The sequence below is a fragment of the Xiphophorus hellerii genome, chromosome 9 (assembly GCF_003331165.1).
Source record: "Xiphophorus hellerii strain 12219 chromosome 9, Xiphophorus_hellerii-4.1, whole genome shotgun sequence".
Lineage (NCBI taxonomy): Eukaryota > Metazoa > Chordata > Actinopteri > Cyprinodontiformes > Poeciliidae > Xiphophorus > Xiphophorus hellerii.
Genome location: NC_045680.1, coordinates 1,087,888 through 1,107,356, shown reverse-complemented (window position 1 = coordinate 1,107,356; position 19,469 = coordinate 1,087,888). Strand labels below are relative to the sequence as shown.

The 19,469-nt window shown below is 35.1% G+C and overlaps 1 protein-coding gene and 1 long non-coding RNA gene across 2 annotated transcripts in view; both read left to right on the top strand.

Moving 5' to 3' along the window:
- LOC116725860 (contactin-associated protein-like 4) overlaps window positions 1–17,916 on the top strand; it is a 34,741-nt gene extending 16,825 nt beyond the window's left edge. The window contains exons 8-15 of the mRNA XM_032572256.1: window positions 1,526–1,744; window positions 5,597–5,836; window positions 9,357–9,581; window positions 10,759–10,892; window positions 11,893–11,977; window positions 15,114–15,329; window positions 16,513–16,584; window positions 17,467–17,916. Coding sequence (XP_032428147.1) covers window positions 1,526–1,744; window positions 5,597–5,836; window positions 9,357–9,581; window positions 10,759–10,892; window positions 11,893–11,977; window positions 15,114–15,329; window positions 16,513–16,584; window positions 17,467–17,663 — 1,388 coding nt within the window. The 3' untranslated portion in view covers window positions 17,664–17,916. The remainder of the gene's footprint in view (window positions 1–1,525; window positions 1,745–5,596; window positions 5,837–9,356; window positions 9,582–10,758; window positions 10,893–11,892; window positions 11,978–15,113; window positions 15,330–16,512; window positions 16,585–17,466) is intronic.
- Window positions 17,917–18,435: 519 nt separating this feature from the next.
- On the top strand, window positions 18,436–19,206 carry LOC116726488 (uncharacterized). The gene is made up of 2 exons (XR_004340607.1): window positions 18,436–18,711; window positions 18,856–19,206. It is a non-coding gene; the product is annotated as an uncharacterized LOC116726488 (long non-coding RNA).
- The last annotated feature ends 263 nt before the right edge of the window (window positions 19,207–19,469 follow it).

Sequence of the window (19,469 nt, the reverse complement as noted above, 5' to 3'; positions counted from 1 at the left end):
GAAAATTACAAGAATAAAGTAATAATATTAGGAGAATAAAATCATTTAAGTTAATAAATTATTCAATTATTATTGTAATTAGTAAATATGAGAAAGATATTATTATGAGAATATAGTAAAAAAGAAAGAATGAAGTCATTATTTAAATGACTAAATAAGTTATTGTTTAAATTATTATTTAATGTCTATATTTTTAGAATAAAGTCAGTGTTATGAGAATAAAGTAAACAAAATTATGAGAATAAAGTCATAATACTATAACTTTATTCTTGTGTTAAATGTTTTACTTCCTTTGCATGGCTCTAGTACTCCGTCATAGGAATGCAATATAACAAAGTTTTTTAACCACGTTAAAATGTGGAAAGCATTTCAGTCTTTCTATATGATTAAATTAAAGTGACTTTACGTTTCAGTGTTAAACTAAATCTGTTTGTCTTGGCAAGTTCCTTCAGACGTCTGTTGTGAAGCAGCGAAATATAAATGAACTGGATTTATTTAAATTAGAACTGGCTGATGCACAGATCCTCATCCACACAGAAACATGTTGGTAGCAGCGTCTCTTTGCTTCCTGCCCACAGATCTGAGTCCAGCTGTCCGTCTGTGCTGTCAGCAGACGGGCAGTTCGCCATGTCATGATGGAGGAACACAACCAACCAAAACGTTTATTAAAAATGGTGCAATCTGGAGTCAGATTAGAGAAAAACGTCCTTAAAATTCACTAAGAAGTTAAACTAGTGCAAAGAAATATGATAATAAATGTTTAAAAAGCAAAATGTGCTGCTTAATAAAACTTGATTATTACAAGAAGAAAGAATATTATTACAGTGTTACAAGAATAAAGTCATAAAATTAAGAGAATAAAGTTGTACAAACATAAAGTTGAAATATTACGAGTTATAATATTCTGGCTTTATCCTCATAATTCTACGCTTTTATTATTATCTCAATGTTTTTCTCATAAATATTATAATAGTTTGACTATACTCATTGTTTTGGATTTATTCTGTTTATTCAAGTTTATTCTCTTAATATTATGCCTTTATTGTCATACGAGTTTATTCTCATAATATTATGACTTTGTTTTTCTACTTTTATTACTTTTTTACTCATAATTTAATTGTATTTTATATTATTTTCTCCGTTGTATGATGGAAACATTCACAGTATTTCTACTTCACGCACATCATGCTCTCATTTTGCAGCTTTGAGTCCAAGAAGAACAAAAACTACTTTCAAATTATTGTGAAGCTTCTTTTTAGAGTAAATTATTACATTTCATTCACTGAGCTGTTTGAACATTTTCTTGTTTTTCTCAGCATCAAACTGTGAGAGAAATCGTTTTTCACAAATGAAATTAACCAACTTTCACAAACAGTGTCTTTATTTTTTATGAAAAAAGGATTTTACTTATTTTTGTGTCTGTTTACTTCATTACAATTTGAGGGAAAGATATACAGCTAATTTCTTACTCATAATAATTATAAGCATAAATGTTTATTTTATGGTTTTGTTTCCTCTTCGTCAGCTTCCACAGAGGTCGTCTTCTCTTTGGATGTGGGGAACGGACCTCTGGAGGTCAAAGTGCGCTCCGACCTCCCGCTAAATGACAACCGGTGGCACAGCGTGAGAGCTGAGCGAAACGTGAAGGAGGCGTCGCTGCGCGTCGACGACCTGCCTGCTGCCGTACGAGAAGCTCCAGCTGATGGGTTTATTCATCTGCAGCTCAACAGCCAGCTATTTATAGGTGAGAAGCAAAGGTGGGAGTTTTTCCGTATGACTTGACAACAGAACGAACCGTGATGCTCACTTTAGGTGGAGACGAGCTTTCAGCAGAACATTGCACTTTAACAAGGTGAACAGAAGTTTAAATAAACAGTTTCTCATCAAATCTGAGCAGATCACATTATAAGCAAAATGATGATTTTGAGATTGTTTATCATCTTGGAAGGTTTCTGCAAACTATGAGCGTCTGAAAAGACTGTTTTATTATTTAAGGATGACCTATTAAGGTTAAAATAGGTCTATACAAAACATATTTATTATATTTGTTTGGCACAAAATTATTCTTGGATAATGATATTTTAGTTTGCTCAGTCTACTGACTATTTTGTTGTAGGCCGTCTGGTCACTAGAAATCCAAATAAGTTGCTGCTGGCTACACCCACCAAACTCAATGTTTACACTCACATGTGAAAATTGCTGCATTTACACAACCTTACTTTTGTGAAAAGCAGAAGCAAGTGGTTTCTGGATGGTAAGTCAACAACTAAACACTTGTCTTTTCCAGCAGCCATTGTACAGTGCATACAGCAGTAAAACCAGCTGCTCAAATGTGCTGCAACTCTGCTTGGTGGCTGGAGTTGCTAAAATGACGTTACATTTTGAATGTTTTTTGAAACAGCTTATTTTCTAGATACCACAAAACATTAACTTTTTAACTTAATGCCAAAAAGAAATGTTGGGTGTTTTTTTAAGTGTTTGGTCTGTTTTTAGAAGCAGTAGAAACCCAAATGAAAGCACAAAAGATGTGGAAAAAGGGAATTTTGGACGTTTTTGTACTCTTTACAAGTATGTCACAGGTTTCGTCTTGAACCTTTATTTTAATAAATGATGATGATTTAATTTTCCCTTGAATCATCAACAAAGTGCTTTTAGGAAACTGACTGTCTGTTGAGGTTTTCCTCAATAATTTAACAGAAGAAAGAAATCCATCCTTGGTTTTAGGGATTTATCTCTGCAAATATTATGAACATTTACACACATGAATGTTGAATGAAATAAAAGCAACGCTGAATATTGATGAAGCTGGAAAGATGCAGAACTGACTGGCTGACAGGGTTAATCTCATAATCCTCTGACAGCAACCATGAAGAAGAGACTCTCATCAGAATCCACTGGTCTGATCGCCGACTACCGGCACGTTGATGGGACGTTTGAATGGAAGTGGGAATGTGGGGATTATGAGATCCACAGCTTTCTGAGCCGTCGATTGTGCCGTCGACAAAGATCTTATTCAAGGTGGATTTGAGGAATCACAGTTCTATTCCTGTAGAATTGTTGTTTTATCCGTGTGTGAAAAGAAAACTCACTAAACAGCAAAACTATTTCATGCTTTGATAAATGGCTTAGTGCACTGGTGTAAAGATTACAGTGGGTGTTTGTTGGGCAAGTTGTTTATTTTCCTTTAAATTGTGTCCCACTTGTAAAGAAAATACATTTTTGAGTTTAGCAGTATAGTTGGGTGAAAAACCCAAAAATCGTCTCCGCCTGTCCCAAACATCTTTTGGAGGAAGCAACGCAACGATGTCGGGTGGATTCTCACCAAAGCAGAGAAATACTGAGATGAGAATCTGCAACCTGTGGAAATTACACAACTCTAAGAGACCAAATGGTTTCCTTCAAGGTGTGAATGAACAAACATCGGGATTTATACGGGAGAGGATTAGGGACACAAACAAAAAATTACTTTTTATTTAATCTCAGAATTCTGGCTTTAATCAAAATTCTGAATTCTGAGAAACAAAAGTCAGAGTGCAGAGAAAATAAGACATTTTTTCAATTATTCTCAGAAATTTGGGGGGAAAAAGTTGAAATTTCTGAGTTTCAAAAGTCAAAAATTTTCCAGGTAAGCAGGAGAAAGTTTAAACTTTTAAGTGAAATATGAATCGACCAATTGTTAGCCTGGTTTGGCTGTGTTGTGTTTTTCTTCTTCATTTCCAGCTATTCTGCTTTAAAAGTTGTTTTTGTCTAAAGTTTAGACCCCATATTCTAGTCGATGGTAAATTGTTTCTCTATCTGTTCAAGTCAGAACAGGCCCTTCAACTGGTTTCAACCGGTTTATGCTCTAACAAAGTGTGGTAGGGAAGTAAAACAGCTTAAATGGCTGAAATTGTTGCTGTCATGCAGGATTTTGGGTCTGACTCACAGCATTTCTGTCTTCCAGGCAGCTTCAGTCCTTTTCCCTCATTTAGTCGTCATTTATTTGCATCCCTTAGGAAATGTCTTTTCTCCAACACACACTGTTATTTCTTCCTAATCTTTACAGCAAAACCTGAAGTAGATTCACTAGATTTAGATCTTCCAATATTTATTTTTTAAAGTAATGGTGCCGGAAAGTTTGAACTGAGCATATCGAGCTTTTTCAAATTCAAACCGGAAGCCAACTCCAGTCTGTGATGCATAGATTAGGGTGGGCAGGTTGGACCTGGAGGAAAAATGTCATTTTGCCAAGTCTCTGCGTTTGGTTGCTTCGTTGAATGTTAATTGTCATGTGGAAGGAGAGTCAGTTTTCCTTTCGCTTGTCAGAGTACAGGCTTATTATCACAATAACTCTACCCAGCGTGTGTTGTTTTACAATTGTGTGGCATATTGTAGTACAGAAAAAGGCAATGATTTGTAAACATATTAGCATGAAAGGAGGAGAACTAAGGGGGCCTATTATGCAAAAAATTCTATTTAGTAGATTTTTGTACTTTTATTCGGGTCTTAACTGCTTCTGAAAACAAACCCAGATGTTTTTTGGAAAAAAAGTTCATGATTTTTGGTGTCTGGAAAATTAGCAGTTTTAAAAACCTCCATAATGTAGCGCCCTGTGAAGCCCTGCCCGTTACCTAGCAACCCCTGATATTCCACCCGTTACCTAGCAACCCAAACTCAGTTCCATCACGTTTGGTCAGCTGGTTTTATCGCCGTATGGACTGTACAATGGCTGCTGGAAAAGACAAGTGTTTTGTCATTAAGTTACCACACAGGAACAACTTGCTGCCTTATAATTTATATTTATTTCACAGAAACAATGTAGAACATTTAATTAACCTTTTAACCAAGAGGTGTATGGTACCAGGTTATACCAAAAAAAAAAAAAACCTAATTTCCACCTGCAGGTTCAGGTGATCAAGTATGATTTAACAGATTATGACTTGGTGAAAAGCCAGTTTGGTAATTAATTACATAAATAAAGTGTCACTACAGCTAAGCAAACCAATCAAACTTCAAACTAACTGGCAATTAAAAAAGAGAGAAGAATTACTAGAGTACAAATCTCTAACTAGAATAACACTTTATAACTAAAACATGCTATAATCTCATTTGGCAAACTATTTAATTGCGACAGTTTTATTAAAGGCAGTTCTACATTTCGGGATGCTGCATTCACCTCTGAAGGTCACCTTTATGGCTTTAGCCATGTTATCTCAAAGAGAAACGTTTTCTTAGACGTGGAACAGCAATATCATGAATAATTTTACAAACTAAAAATGTAAGGTTTGGGTAAAATGTCAGATTTTCAAAGTTTAAAAAAAATCATAATCATTCTTTGTGCAGGAGGCTCTACTTCTGCTTTTCAAAGATCTACATGTGTATAATATCTCATCTGTTTGCAAACATGCACACCAAAATCTGCATCTTTTGTGCCAAAACATCCAATCACCATGTTTTGTAGCTCATTGATCTATAATAACCTGTTCAAGGAAGCAAGTTTACAATAGGCCGAGTGAGAGTACAAATCAGGTTTTGGCTTTCTTCATTCAAATTTAACAAGGAACAAGAAAAAAAGAGCTAGTGTACCTGCAGCACTGTTCTTTTTTTTTCTTGGCAGGAGGCACCGCGTCACGGCAGAAAGGCTTTCTGGGCTGCATCCGCTCCCTGCAGCTGAACGGCGTAACACTGGACCTGGAGGAGAGGGCAAGGATCACACCTGGCGTCCGACCCGGCTGCCCCGGGCACTGCAGCAGCTACGCAGCGCTCTGCCAGAACCAGGGCCGATGTGTGGAAAGGGCCAGCGGGTTCTCCTGTGACTGCAGCCACTCTGCCTACACTGGAGCCTTCTGTCACAAAGGTACAGACACACCGACAACTCTGCCAGGAAATTCATAAGAAAAAAACCCCTGAAGGCTTTAAAAACTTTCTACATTGAGAATTGGGTTTTTCACACGTTTGTAGATTTATATCCACTAGATATTTCTATATGAAGATTGGCAGGATGTTAATTGACAGATCACAAACTGCAGCAAAAGAAAGAAAGCCTTGGGGAAACATGGTCTAATATCTTCAAGAAATTAAAAGAAAATCTCCACTGAGAGTTTAAAATGGGGTTGCTGGAGTTTCTAATCTCTACAGCTGCTTTGACAATTTAATTCTCTTGGATATATGAGATCATTTATAATTTCAGCATGTAGTTCAATATAGGTTTGTAAGACTTAAAGTAGGGCAGCACATCTCCTGCTGGCACAAATTATCACAAGGGGGAAGAAAAACTGAATATGCAAAATGGGAACATTTGATTGTCTCATAGTTACAGTAGAAACTTCAATAAAACGCAGTTATTAAGATTCCTATGAAAATAAGATTCCAAAAAGATTTATATTTTACTATTTTTTTCCTACTTCCATTTGCGTCTCAACTGCTTCTTGAAACAGCTCAAGCACTTAAAAAAAACATCCAGCTATTTTTTAGCAATAAATTTGTTTTTTGGTGTCTGAAAAACGAGCCGTTTTGAAACCCTCCCAATTGTTGAGTCGCACTGCACCGTTACCGAGCAACCCCCGGTAGAGTTCCGCCCGTTACCGAGCAACCCCGGCAGAGTTCCAACCGTTACCGAGCAACCCCGGCAGAGTTCCGCCCGTTACCGAGCAACCAATGCTCCAGAATGTTTGGTCAGCTGGTTTTACCACTGGATGCGCTTCTACAATGACTGCTGGAAAAGACAAGTGTTTTCTTTTTGAATTACCATCTAGAAAACAACTTGCTGCATTCTTGTTAGTTGTGCAGGAGGCTCTATTTCTGCTTTTCAAAGTTGTATGGATGTACAATTGCGCATCCATTTTCACTTGCGAGTGTAAATGTTGAGTTGGGGCCTTGGCCAAGAGCAGCAGCGTATTTGGATTTAAAGAGACAGGACTCCCTAAAACAGCTCATTCTGAAAGAAGCTCAAACAAACTAAGAATCTCATTATCTAAGGATGATTTTGTGCAAACATGTTTTGTATAGGCCGTAGAACTCAAAGAAGCATATCCTGCATGTTTTTCTTTACTTTGTCACCTTCCATAAGATAAACTTCACACCAGAGAAGTTTCCTCCTCCTGTTGTCTTCATCTTTTGTTATTACGCCGGCTTGTTTTATTTTCAGAAGCCACTTTGCTCCTCTCATATAGCCGGATATGAGTCTGTGTTTGAACAGCAACCTATGTTACTGCATTTTATTGCATTTTATCTTGACAGCTCAGTCCTCACATGTTTTCCAGAGGCCCTCCAAAATAATATTTGTTGTTTGCCGGTTTCATAACGTGGTGACAGGCAGCGACATAAGCCAGCTTCTCAGAGGAATTTGACAGCCACTTTATTCCACTGGAAAGCGACATCCTGGCACACTCACAGCTTTCAGCTGGGTTTTGTTTTACTTCTTTCAAAGTTTTTATACATTAGATGATGAGCTGAGGTACTTCACATGTTTCTATTAACATATTAACAGATCTTATTAATGATAACTTTATTTTTAATCTTAAAATGTAATACAAGAGCGGAAAATATTGTCGGTTTAAGATTTAATCTTAACATACTGGCACAATGGCAACAGAAAACACAGGCAACTTGTGTTTATTTACTGTATTTCTTATTGGTTTATGACCTTTAAAGGATTTCTACATCCCATAAATTCAGTAGCATGCCTGCTGTGTGGTTAAAGTAGCACGGGACATTAACATTATGAGTTTATTATGTTTGGAAATGTTACATTCCCAATAATTCAGTTCATGTTTTTCTGAAGTTCCAGTTCAAATCAATGGCATCTCCAGGCACCAGTTCCAGTTGCTATAGCAGTCCAACTCATAAATTACTCAATAATAGGAATGTTTTTGAAAAGCTGAATATAATTAGAGATGTGTTATACAGATCAGAGGAGACCAAACCTTTTCCAAAAGAGGTCACATCTGTCAGGCTAAAATAAGTTGTGGGTCACCAAATATCTATTTTGTTATGAAAAATGTAAAAAGAAAAAAAAATTCTACTGTAAAAACAAACTAAATTCATTATATTTTAATAAAATCTAATGACCTGATTTCTATATGGAAAGAATCAGAAATTCATGTTTCTGGTGCTATGTTTTATTAAATGAAAATGAGAGCAAAAAATGAGGTTAACTTGAATATTTATATTATAATATAATAATATATATATAATAGTATAACATTATATATATAATATATATAAGATATTGAACATTTGAACACTATTTCAATTCGTCCACATTATTTTTTTTCCTTTAATTTGCTGTAATGGTATTACCATGAAGAGTCTGGTGAAATATATCTGTGCTTTTCTTAAATTGAGGACAAGGGCCAGACAGAATCATTCGAACGGCTGTAAATGGCCCCCAGGCCACACTTTGGACATCCCTCCCTACCATAAATTAATTACACAAAGATTGTTTTCAAGCCTTTATTTCTGCTAATAATGAAGATTTTTTTCCTCACATCTAATAAAAACACAACTTTTAAGATTGACATAATACATAAATCTTGACTTAATGAATATAATTATAAGACACTTTTAATCTGACTTAAGCATCTAAACAGAAAATATGTTATTTGTGCAAATCTAGCTGGCTAAAAATTGAGGAAACCCAGAATGTTAAATAAAGCTGTTGACTTTGAAGCAATTGTCTTTCCTAGCAGCCATATTACAGCAATAAACCCAGCTGACTAACCGTGCTGGCACTGGTTGCTAGGTAACGGCCAGAACTCCGCTGAAGTTGCTAGGTAACAGGCTGGGGTCACTAGGTGAATGTTTGTAACTTTGGCAGATTGTTTCACTTAAAACAGGGGAAACATTTTCTGACTGAAATAATCTGCCAATGTAACTAGAACTTTCAATATTAAATGATTATTAACCTAAAATAAGCTCCTATTTCTTGCTTAATACTTGTAAGTTATTTTTGCCTTATTTCAAGTATACTAAGATATTTGCACTAGAAATTGGACCAGAATTACTTGGTAAATTAAACCATATTGAGCATCTTTTCACATTGATTGTTTTTGTGATTTTGTGGTGTTGATTTAGAAATATTTGTAAGAAATCTACAGCTGTACATGTAATCCTAGCAACCATTTATATTAAATTAACTTGTTAGTGCAATAAAAACATTTACTTTCAGAAGGAGAAACCCATCAAAATTCAGGAGCTGAAATGTTTCACGTCAACACTGCATTTCGTATGCATGTCGTGTGTTGTCGCTGTGATGAAAAAAATGCTAATGCTAACCCGGTTGAAACTCCAACTCCTGTGGAGTTTGTGGCTACATTTTAGCAGGATTCCCGTCAGCCTGCCTACTGATAACTGCCTCCGACTTTTTTATCTTCCAGAAGTTTCAGGCAGCTTTGAGCCGACAACATCCATCACATATATCGTAAAGGAGCCATATGAGGCGAGCAAGAACAGCAGCTCTCTGCACTCATCCATCTACTCGGATATCACACTGAGAGGAGAAGACGTCTCCCTGAGCTTTAGGACCAGTCAAAGCCCCGCGCCGCTGCTCTATGTCAGCTCTTTTTACAGGCAATACTTGATCCTGCTCATCAATAAACATGGTGAGGACTTTTGTCAAAGATTTTCAGTTCTTATAACTTATAGCCCTTTTGTTCGTTCAGCTACTTTTCTCTGTTGTATGGATTTGCTCTGTCTAAAGCCATTTCGACACGCATACATCAGTTCAGAAAGGTTTAAGAAATGTTTGGAGGAATATTCAAATATTAGCAGCAATCACTCAAACTTTCCTTTGGTTTATTCTTTTCACACATGAAAAGTATTTTCTGTATTTTCTGAAAGAACAGCAGTTGTTACAATCTGGAAGCACAGTAGCTTCTCTTACTGATACATTTATGTAAAGGATGGTGGGATTTTTACAGAAGATTAGAGCCAGTGAAAAAAGAAATCCTCAAAATTTTGGCTTTTATTTCGGAGGTCTAAAGTCAGAATTTTGAGGGGAAAAAAACTCTGAATTTTCTGAAAAAAGTCAGTATTCTTATATTAAAGTCTGAATTATGACATTCACTTCATAAATTTGAGAAAAAAAAGTCAGAATTTTGAGATAAGCCTCAGAATTCTGATATTAAAGTCAGAATGTTGAGATTCAATCAAAGTTTTTCTGAGAAAAGAAGTCAGAAATTTAAGGTGTTTTGAGTTAATGAGTTGATTACTTGGTGACACCGAGAGTTTTCATATTTAACTTTTTCACAATATTAAAATTTTACGAGACAATGAATTTAAGATTCTCTTAATTTCAGGTTTTTCTGAGAAAAATGAAAGAATTCTGGAATAAAAACTAATTCTGAGGGAAAAAAAAGTCAGAATATTGAGAAAAAAGTCAAAATTTTGACATTAAAGGTAAACTCATGAATCTTATCAGGTGTTTTGAGTTAATTAGTTGATTACCTGGTGACACCGTGAGTTTCCATATTTTATTTGTTCTCAATTTTCAAATTTTCCAAGACCCTAAATTTAAGGTTTTCTTAATCTTCACAATTACAGCAGACATATACTTTAAATACTTCACTCTGTGTTTAATGAAACTATGAGTTTGGCATTTTGACCAAAATATTGAACATTTTCCTGAATATTAAACTTATTTTAGATGTGCCTGTGTAGTTATAGTTCCTTTTTCAGGATAGAAAAGGTAGATTTGCTTGTTGTAATTTTTATTTTGTGCATTTACCTTTAAGTCTCCATCGACCTTTTTTGTTTGCTTGTTTGTTTGTTTTTTTGTAGATGAGTTGGAAGTGAGGTACAAGTTGCACAGCAACAGAGACGAGGAAGTGTTGAGCAGCCGAGTCATGAACTTAGCTGACGGCCGTCTGCACACTGTGACCATCAGGCGGCAGGCAGACACTGTGGCAATGCAGGTAAAGACACACACACACACACACACCCCTGTACACGCCCGCTCACACACACACACACACCTTCCCATCTACCTGACAGGCCAGAGCTGTTTTTAGATTCGTTGACAAGCCAAGCTGTTGCCGGTAGCGACGGGCATGACAAAGATTCCCTTTAATATTTCAAAATGTATTTATATTTATATCCAATTTCAAACTAATCAATTTACAGGTTGACTTCACGCAGAAGAAGTGTTGTGTTTAAGTCATTTTATTTGATGAATGTGTGTTAACTTCATGTCCTAATTTAATACAAACAGAATATTAGAGGTACAAAATAAAATAAAGATGTTAATAATTAATTCATTTAGCTATTATTTTGATTGATTGCAGAATGTGCTACAAATGCACGGATCCAATATTAATATCTGTTGTTGGCTCCCGTATTAGAAATCTAGATTGGGTATCAGTGGCAATGTGGGGCAATTAATCAATTAATCACATGATATATTAAAATGAGTTCAATAATTTTCAATTCTAATGATCTGATATTTTTTGAAGTGCAGTTTTGTTTCCATTTTATTTATTTTTTTGGTTGTTTTTTGTTTATAATTAAAATATCCTCCAGTGTTTAGAGTTCTGTACAAAATCAAAGTTTAGCTTTATGAGGGCAAACTTGCAATATTATCCCATTATCAACATGTTACATGAAAATGGTCTCAAAACAACGATATTATCATTTATCGCAATAATTACAGGAGCAATTTATAGTAAAATTTATTGTGATAGGCCTATTTGCACTGCATTGTGTTTGCAAATATTAAAATCTTAATGAAATCCATTAAAGTGTCTTGTTGTACTGTGACAAACTAAAAAAACAAAAATAAGATAAAGTCGTATGAAAACTTTTGCAAAGTGCTTTAATTACTTTCCTCATTTAATCCTTCTTAATGGATAATAAAGGATCCTTTCTGAGCAGATTGTTATTGCTTTTAGATTTTGTTTCTAATCAATAATCTTTCAGATCGATCAGAATGCCAGAGAGGAATTCAACGTGACGGCTGACAGGGAGTTTAACGTTAAATCGATCATTCTGGGGAGAGTTCCAGGTAAATAAAGTTTTTTATCCAGCTCAACACCAAGCAGTAAAACGTTTTCAGGGTTTCAGATGTTTTCTGTTTGTGATGAACTGAAACACCAGGAAATGTTCAGAGGATTGGAGTCAACAGAAAATAAATCAGTAAATCTCAGCTCAAAGTGAACTGTTCAGTTTCACTTTCAGCTCCATTTCTGCCAAAGTGACTGACCTGATTCTGCTCAACGATCAGCCACTGATTAGTAACTGATCAGTGACTGATCTTTAAGCAGAATCATCTGAAACTGTCCAAAAAACTAACCTGAAGGCCGAAGGGGAAACGTTACCGCTCAGAAGTCTGACTTCATTCTTTAAAGATCAAAAGTCAGGATTCAGAGAAAAAGTCTAAATTCTGATAAGAAAAAAAAAAGTCAGAATGAGATTAAAATCAAAATTCTGGGGAGAAAATTTTAAATTTGGAGAAAAAGTAAAAATTAAAAGAAGTCAGATTTCTGAAATTAGTAATAATTCTGAAAAAGTCTGATGTCGAAGAAAAAAAGTAAAATTCCTGAAAGAAAAAAAATCTGAATTTCGAGACTAAATTCCAAATTCTGAGAAAAATGTCAGAATTTTGAGAAAAGTATTGAACTCTGAGGAAAAAAGGCAAAAAAAATATTAATATAAAAGTCATAATCTTGAAAATGTCAAAATTTTATGAAAAAGTCTGAAGTCTGAGAAAAAAAATCAGAAATCTGCGATAAAACTCAGAATTCTGAGGAAAATGTCAGAAGCCTAAGGAAAAAAGTGAGTTCTGAAAAAAAGTTAGAATTTGAAGATTAAATTTGAATACCTTTTTTTCAGTGATCTTAATCGTCGTCTGTATTTACGTGATTGTTTTCCATATTTCTTCTGTTATCATGCAGCAGGTAACATAATATTTTACTAGATTCTTTAACATGGTGATACAAGCACCAGATTTGGCTTAGATGGTCCTTAGATGTTCCTCTTTTGAAAAACCACTTAAAATTCAAGATGGCTGCCTATTTTCAAGATGGCCGCCATATCAGGGATAGAATTATTACATCTTGCCATAAATACGCACTTCCACAGCATAGTTGATTCTGGCATCAAACTGTATATTTTTGACCATGAAATCAAATCTGTGAGTCTAAACTCTCTCACAAACTTAATTTGACCTTATTTTGATTTATTCCAGCTTTCTGCTCCACTATAGGACAAAAGGATATTTCCACCGTTTATTATAGAGCAAATTGGAGCAACAACTAAACAAGAAATATTGAAAGTAAACCAGAAATAAATATGATTTTATAACCTGATCAATCATCTCTGCAGGAGCTGCTAACAGCAATAAAACCTACAGATTGGATGTGGGGGATTACTTCCTGCCACTCATCTGCAATTTAAAACCCTAAACCTGATTAAGCAAGCAGCTGATAAAATGCTCGCTCCAGCCAGGTTATGCTGCCGTGTCATATTTATGTATGGAATATTTTTCCCCCTCTGGTTATAAGTTAGCTTGCTGGCAGCGTTGTGCTGCGTAATCAGCAGGAATAAATGTGTTTGATTCTGATATTTATATCTGCAGAAGCTGCTGGAGTTAATGTTCAGCACCTGTTTTCCAATTAAAAATTTAACATTCTGTTACCAGATACATAATATTTCAATCTATTTATCTGATTATTTTTAACAAAATTAAACTTGGTGACATTTTTATCTCCTTCACTTAAAGCCACAAACTTCTTTTTTTTCCTCTTTAGATCCACAGCAGCAGAAAAGATGAGAATACGTTTTCTTCTTCTGATTAATGCGCTGAACTTAGTTCATCATCGTGATTTCATTATTCCTTTTGTGTTTCCTAAAGTATTAATATTACAGATAAGACAAGCTGTCACCTTTTAGTATTTATGGCCGAGCCGTTCTGCAATAAAGCATAACCTGGCTTCTGCTGTTTAGCCTCGTGAATAATGACTCCCCCGTTTAACAGTCGAAGCAGTTTTACAACTTTTGACAGGAAATCAGTTAAAAGATTAATGGATCGGCCTCCGCGACTAGATTTTACTTTATTGTCTTAATATACCAAATCTACATTTTTAATTGAAAATTAGTAACTTTTCATCAGCTAATTGCTGAAATTATATATTAATTTCCCCCATGACTTTGTACATAGTTGCAGATTTTGCTAATAAATCATGATTTTGTCCTAAAAAAACTGATTAATAATATGTTTTTCTGGCCATTTAAGTGAAATCAGTTAAAATGTTCTTACACTGCAAAAACACAAAATCTTAACAAGTATTTTTATGCTAGTTTCTAGTGCAGATATGTTAGAACATTTGAAATAAGACAAACCTAACTGAAAAGTAACTTTTTAGATGTAGGAGTTTGTTTTAAATAAATAATTCATTAATATTAATTTAACTAACGTTCTAGTTCAACTAAAATGTCTTTAGACAGACAGACAGAGCCATTGTAGATTTAAAAAAAATAATAATAAATTTCCACCAACAAACAGACATTTTCTAGAAAAAACATGGACATTTCTGAGTTTGAAAGTCAAACATTTGTTAGAAAAAATTCTGAAGTTTTAAGATTATTTTCAGAAACTTGAGGGGAAAAACATGAACATTTAGAGTTTGAAAATTTGCTAGAAAAAAAGCAAGAATTCTGAGATTATTCTCAGAAATTTTCTAGAACAAACTTGGGAATTTTTGAGTTTGAAAAGTTGAAAATGTTCAAAGTTTCTGTTTTTTTCTAACAATGTTTTTGACTTTTAAAACTCAGACATTTCCTTTTTTTTCTGGTGATTTTGTGATGGAAATTTACTCCAGTGCCCATAAACCAGTTTAAACTAACAATGGCTAAGAATAATTTTTTTGTTCACATTTACTGTTGATAAATCCTGCAGTAAAAAGTTACATGGTGGACGCTGGACGTTTTATTTTATTGTTATTTTGTTGGCTATGACATCATTTTTGTTGCAAACATTCAGCACTAAAAAACAACACGTTTTCTTTTTTGTTAGTTTTGCTTTACACCATCTGGTAATAAAAGCATAATTATTGAGGCCATTTATTAGCGATTAGCTCAGGAGAACTAACAGTGAGCTCTATTGTTTCTGTATTTTAATGCTGTCATTTGTTTTTGCTCAGAGTCTGAAGGCCTGAGCGCGGATCTCGCCGGCTTGGCGTCCGCCGGTTTCACCGGTTGTCTGTCGGCCGTTCGCTGCGGCTCCATCTGTCCTCTGAAAGCTGCTCTGCTGCGACCCGACGGCCGCGTTTCTGTCGCCGGCGCCGTCGTCGGGTCGAGCTGCGCCGCGCCGGCTCAGGCCGATTCCTACGCAGCAGAAACGACACATTCGCTATCAGGTAAAAACAGTACGACAGCAGCGTTTCCTGGTCTGCTGTGTTTTTAAAATTATACTTATGGAGATCCATTAGGATTTAAGTTTTTTATGGCTCATTTAGCATTCATCTCCGTAAGCAGGCAGAGAGTCGGCACAGCGACAGATGAGTCATCAAGCAGCTCTGGGGAAATCTCTTCAGCCTTTTGGAAATACCTTTATGCAGGAACTACTTTCACTCCTCCTGTTTTAAAGCGGATTTACATTTAGGCTGCTTTCACACCCGCCATGTTTAATCCAAATTAATCAAACTCTGGTTTATCTTGGTTCATTTGTTGAGGTGTGAAAGTGCAATTAATCCCAAAAAAAGAAAATACCAATTAACACCGTCATCAGCATAAAAGAATGTCAAAATCCAAAAAATAAACAAGGTGAATGTAATTTTCAGGCCTGTTCACTGCAAAAACACCAAATTTTACCGAGTTATTCTGGTCGAGTTTCTTGTACAATATTTGAAATGAGACAAAACAGAGCTTCTTTTCAATCAATAATTCCTTAATATTAATTTGTTTTAAAAGTTCTAGTTCCACTTCCAGCTTTTAGAAAAAAATTCTAAGCTTGAAAAGTCAGACATTTGTTAGAAGAAACTTGGACATTTTTTTACTTTTGAACTCAAAAAGTTTCAAGTTTTTTTTCTAGACAATTTCTGCGATTAATCTAAAAAAATTTAAAATGGAACTTTTTTGGTTTTTTATCTATAGTGGCCCTAATACGCCGTCACAGAAATAATCCGGCAGTGAAACTAGAACTTTTTTTTGTCAATTTTAAGAATTATTGAGTTAAAAAGAAGCTCCTGTATCTTCCTCCGAAGTTATTTGGTAAGGTTTTGTGTTTTTAGCAGTGTGTGCTCAGTGTCTTCTTCAGTGGTTTACATGTCATTTTCTTCAGTGGTTCTTGGTGCAGCGCCCCCACAGGCGAGCAGGTGAACAGGTTTTTCATTAGTTTGGTTTGTTTAACACATTGCAGTGTGAAATTGAACCACAGCAGCTGAAAATGTAACAAATGTTACAATTTTGGTCCCAAATTGAACCAAATCCACCAGACTACTAAGTGTGAAAACACACTAAATCTTTATTTCTAGGTATTTTGATCTCCTTTCTTTTGTTTTGTTGGCTTCTTAATATTAAATGTTTTTATTTTTTCTGTAGACCAGCCTCACTCTGTGGATCCTGGCCAGCCTTTAGTCAACACCATTCGGAGTGATTCAGCTCTAGTTGGAGGTAAAACAGTCAGATCTGTAATGACAACAGTTCATCTCAAATATTTCTTTGTATTTTTTTTTTTTTTAGCAGATTTGAAACATTTTCTGATGCTCCCATCCGAAAAGCTTTTTGTCATGCATGAGCTTCCCTAAAAAATGTCAATTAGAAACCTGATGGTTGGTCAGAAAAGCTGAAATCTGTCTGGGGAAATCAAACTTCTCCACTGCAATTATGTCCACCATTAATGTGATGCTGAGACATTTTCAAGCCGGAGAGAGTAACCTTCAGCTTGGTGCACAAACCCAATTACTTCCACAAATCCTTCTTAATAAATTAGAATACCACCAATAATCTAATAGTGAAACTCTGTCTTACAGATTCCTGAGATAATATGGATTACTATTGGTCACAACTAATCAAAATCAAAATTTGTGATTTAAATATTTTAAAATACCAATTTAAAGTTTTCAAGACAAAAATCTTAAGCTCTACATAAGTTTCTGAGTTTTTTTCTATCAAATTTTTTACTTTTCAAACACAAAATTTTTGTTGTTTTTTTTTTTCTAGAAAGGTTCTGAGCTTAATCACATTTCTGAGTTTTTACGTCTCCCTTTTATAAAATCTACAATGCGCAGTTGTACATGCAGAACTAAATCTTTTTATTACTTCTGTATTTTTTTCTAATACAATATTTTCATTTTCTGATAATCCAAATTTCTGTTTTCTGGTCATAACACCCAACAGAAAAAAGCACTAAAAATATAAATAGCGTTATTAATTTATATATGCTTGAGTTTCATTCTTTTCTCTTCTGACTTAAATATTGAAATATTTATTTTTTTAAATGTATTTAGCAGGATGCTATTGTCTTCATGCCTCTGTGTGTTTTGTGGTTCTCAGGTGTGATTGCAGTGGTCATATTTATCGTGGCGTGCGCGGCAGCCATCTTGGCTCGGTTCATCTGCATCAGGAAGGAGACGTATCGGAACCAGGAAGTGAAAGCGGCGCAGCCCGGTGACGGCCGCGCGTTCCCGTTCAGCGGCCAGCCAGACTCTCTGAGCGTTCAAAGTGAAAACCAGAAGGAGTTTTTCATTTAGCACAAAATAACCTCGAAGGACTGAGCTGGATAAATTACCAAACAGTGCTTTACCCATTCTTCCCCTTTTGTTTTATTTATTTTCATGTATTTATTTTTGTAAATACGGACTGGCCGAGATATTGGACTCAATTTAAAGAGTTAAATATTTGAACTTGTACAGTTGGTAGTGATTTGTGTGCTTATTTAGATCCATTTCGGAAGTTTTCTATCAAATTGAAAGACAACAATAAACACTGCACTGTAAAAACACACACAAAAAAACACCGTTACCTAGCAACCCCAGCCAAGTCCAGGCCGTTACCTAGCAACCCAGTTCTAGTTCCACTGTAAGATTATTTCACATGGAAAAATGTCTTGATATAAATGAAATAATCTGCAAGTGAAAATGTAACTTTTTCATCAATATTAGCTTGCAATTAACTTTTTAGCTTGCTTTAAGTCAATAATTAATTAATATTGATGAAAAACATCTAGTTCATTGGAAGATTATTTCACTTATAACATTAGAAACATTTATTTTTACAAGTGAAATAATCCACCTGAAAATAATCAGTAAATAAACTACTAAAAATCACACAGAAATATTTTAATAATTAAGGAACAAGCAAACAAAAACATGAAATTTTGCTACTTAAAAGTTCAGATTATTTCACTTGTAACAAGATACTTTTTCTATGTTGTAAGTTAATTTATCTGCCAATGAAACTAGTACGTTTTCATCAATATTAAGGAATTATTGACTTAAAACAAGCCTCTATTTCTTTCTGAAAAGTTACTTTTACGTTTGTCTTATTTAAATGTGCTAAAGTATTTTCACTAGAAACTAGACCAAAATTATTTGGTAAGATTTTGTGTTTTTGCAGTGTGCAGTGAAAACTTTTGAGCTTGGGGAGATTCATAAAAAGTTTTCTAAGACGAGTCTGGTAAATCTGAGACGCCAGAACCAAAAAAAGATGTGGAGATGAAAGTATGGATTATGCCAGGTTTACATGGAACAACCCAGCCAAAGCACGTTCTCAGAATCAAATAAAATCCATCTGTTACAGGTAAGAATTGTTCCAAAATGTGCTGTATCATATGAATACCAAATTAAAGTCAGTCTAAAACTTTATCGTTGAGTTGCTTGGAAAGCTTCTCTTTGCTCTTCTCTCTACTTTGTGATGAAAAACTTAAGGAATTTCTTTTTTCAGCTCTGGGTTTTAATGCGCCACCTGCAGCGATCAGCCAACATCAGAACGCTTTCAGAAGCAGCATGGACCATAAAACATAACTCTCTTTCACCTTTTTCGCTTTGTAGACACTTCATGGTTTTTGCTGAGGTCCTTATCCATCTCTGCCTAATGGAGGATTTGAGACACTCCAGTTAACTTTTAGACTCCATATTGTGCAAAGCTCTCAGTTGAAGTAAGGGATTTTTATAATGTGAGCTTATAAAGCATTTCTATTTTATTTTTATCCTCTGTGCTCTTTTAAAAGAAATGACCTACCATTTCAACTCTAAAAATTTGCTGTCTTGTTTAGCAGTTTTTCTTCTACTAGAGCAGGGGTGTCAAACTCCAGTCCTCAAGGGCCGCTGTCCTGCAACTTTTAAATGTGCCTCTGCTGCACCACACCTGAATATAATAATTAGGTCATTAGCAAGGCTCTGGAGAACTTATCTACACAAGGAGGGGGCAATTAAGCCATTTCATTCCAGTGTTTTGTACCTGTGGCACATCTAAAAACTGCAGGACACCGGCCCTTTAGGACTGGAGTTTGACACCTGTGTACTAGAGTAACAAAAAGTAAAATAAAAATGCTCTCG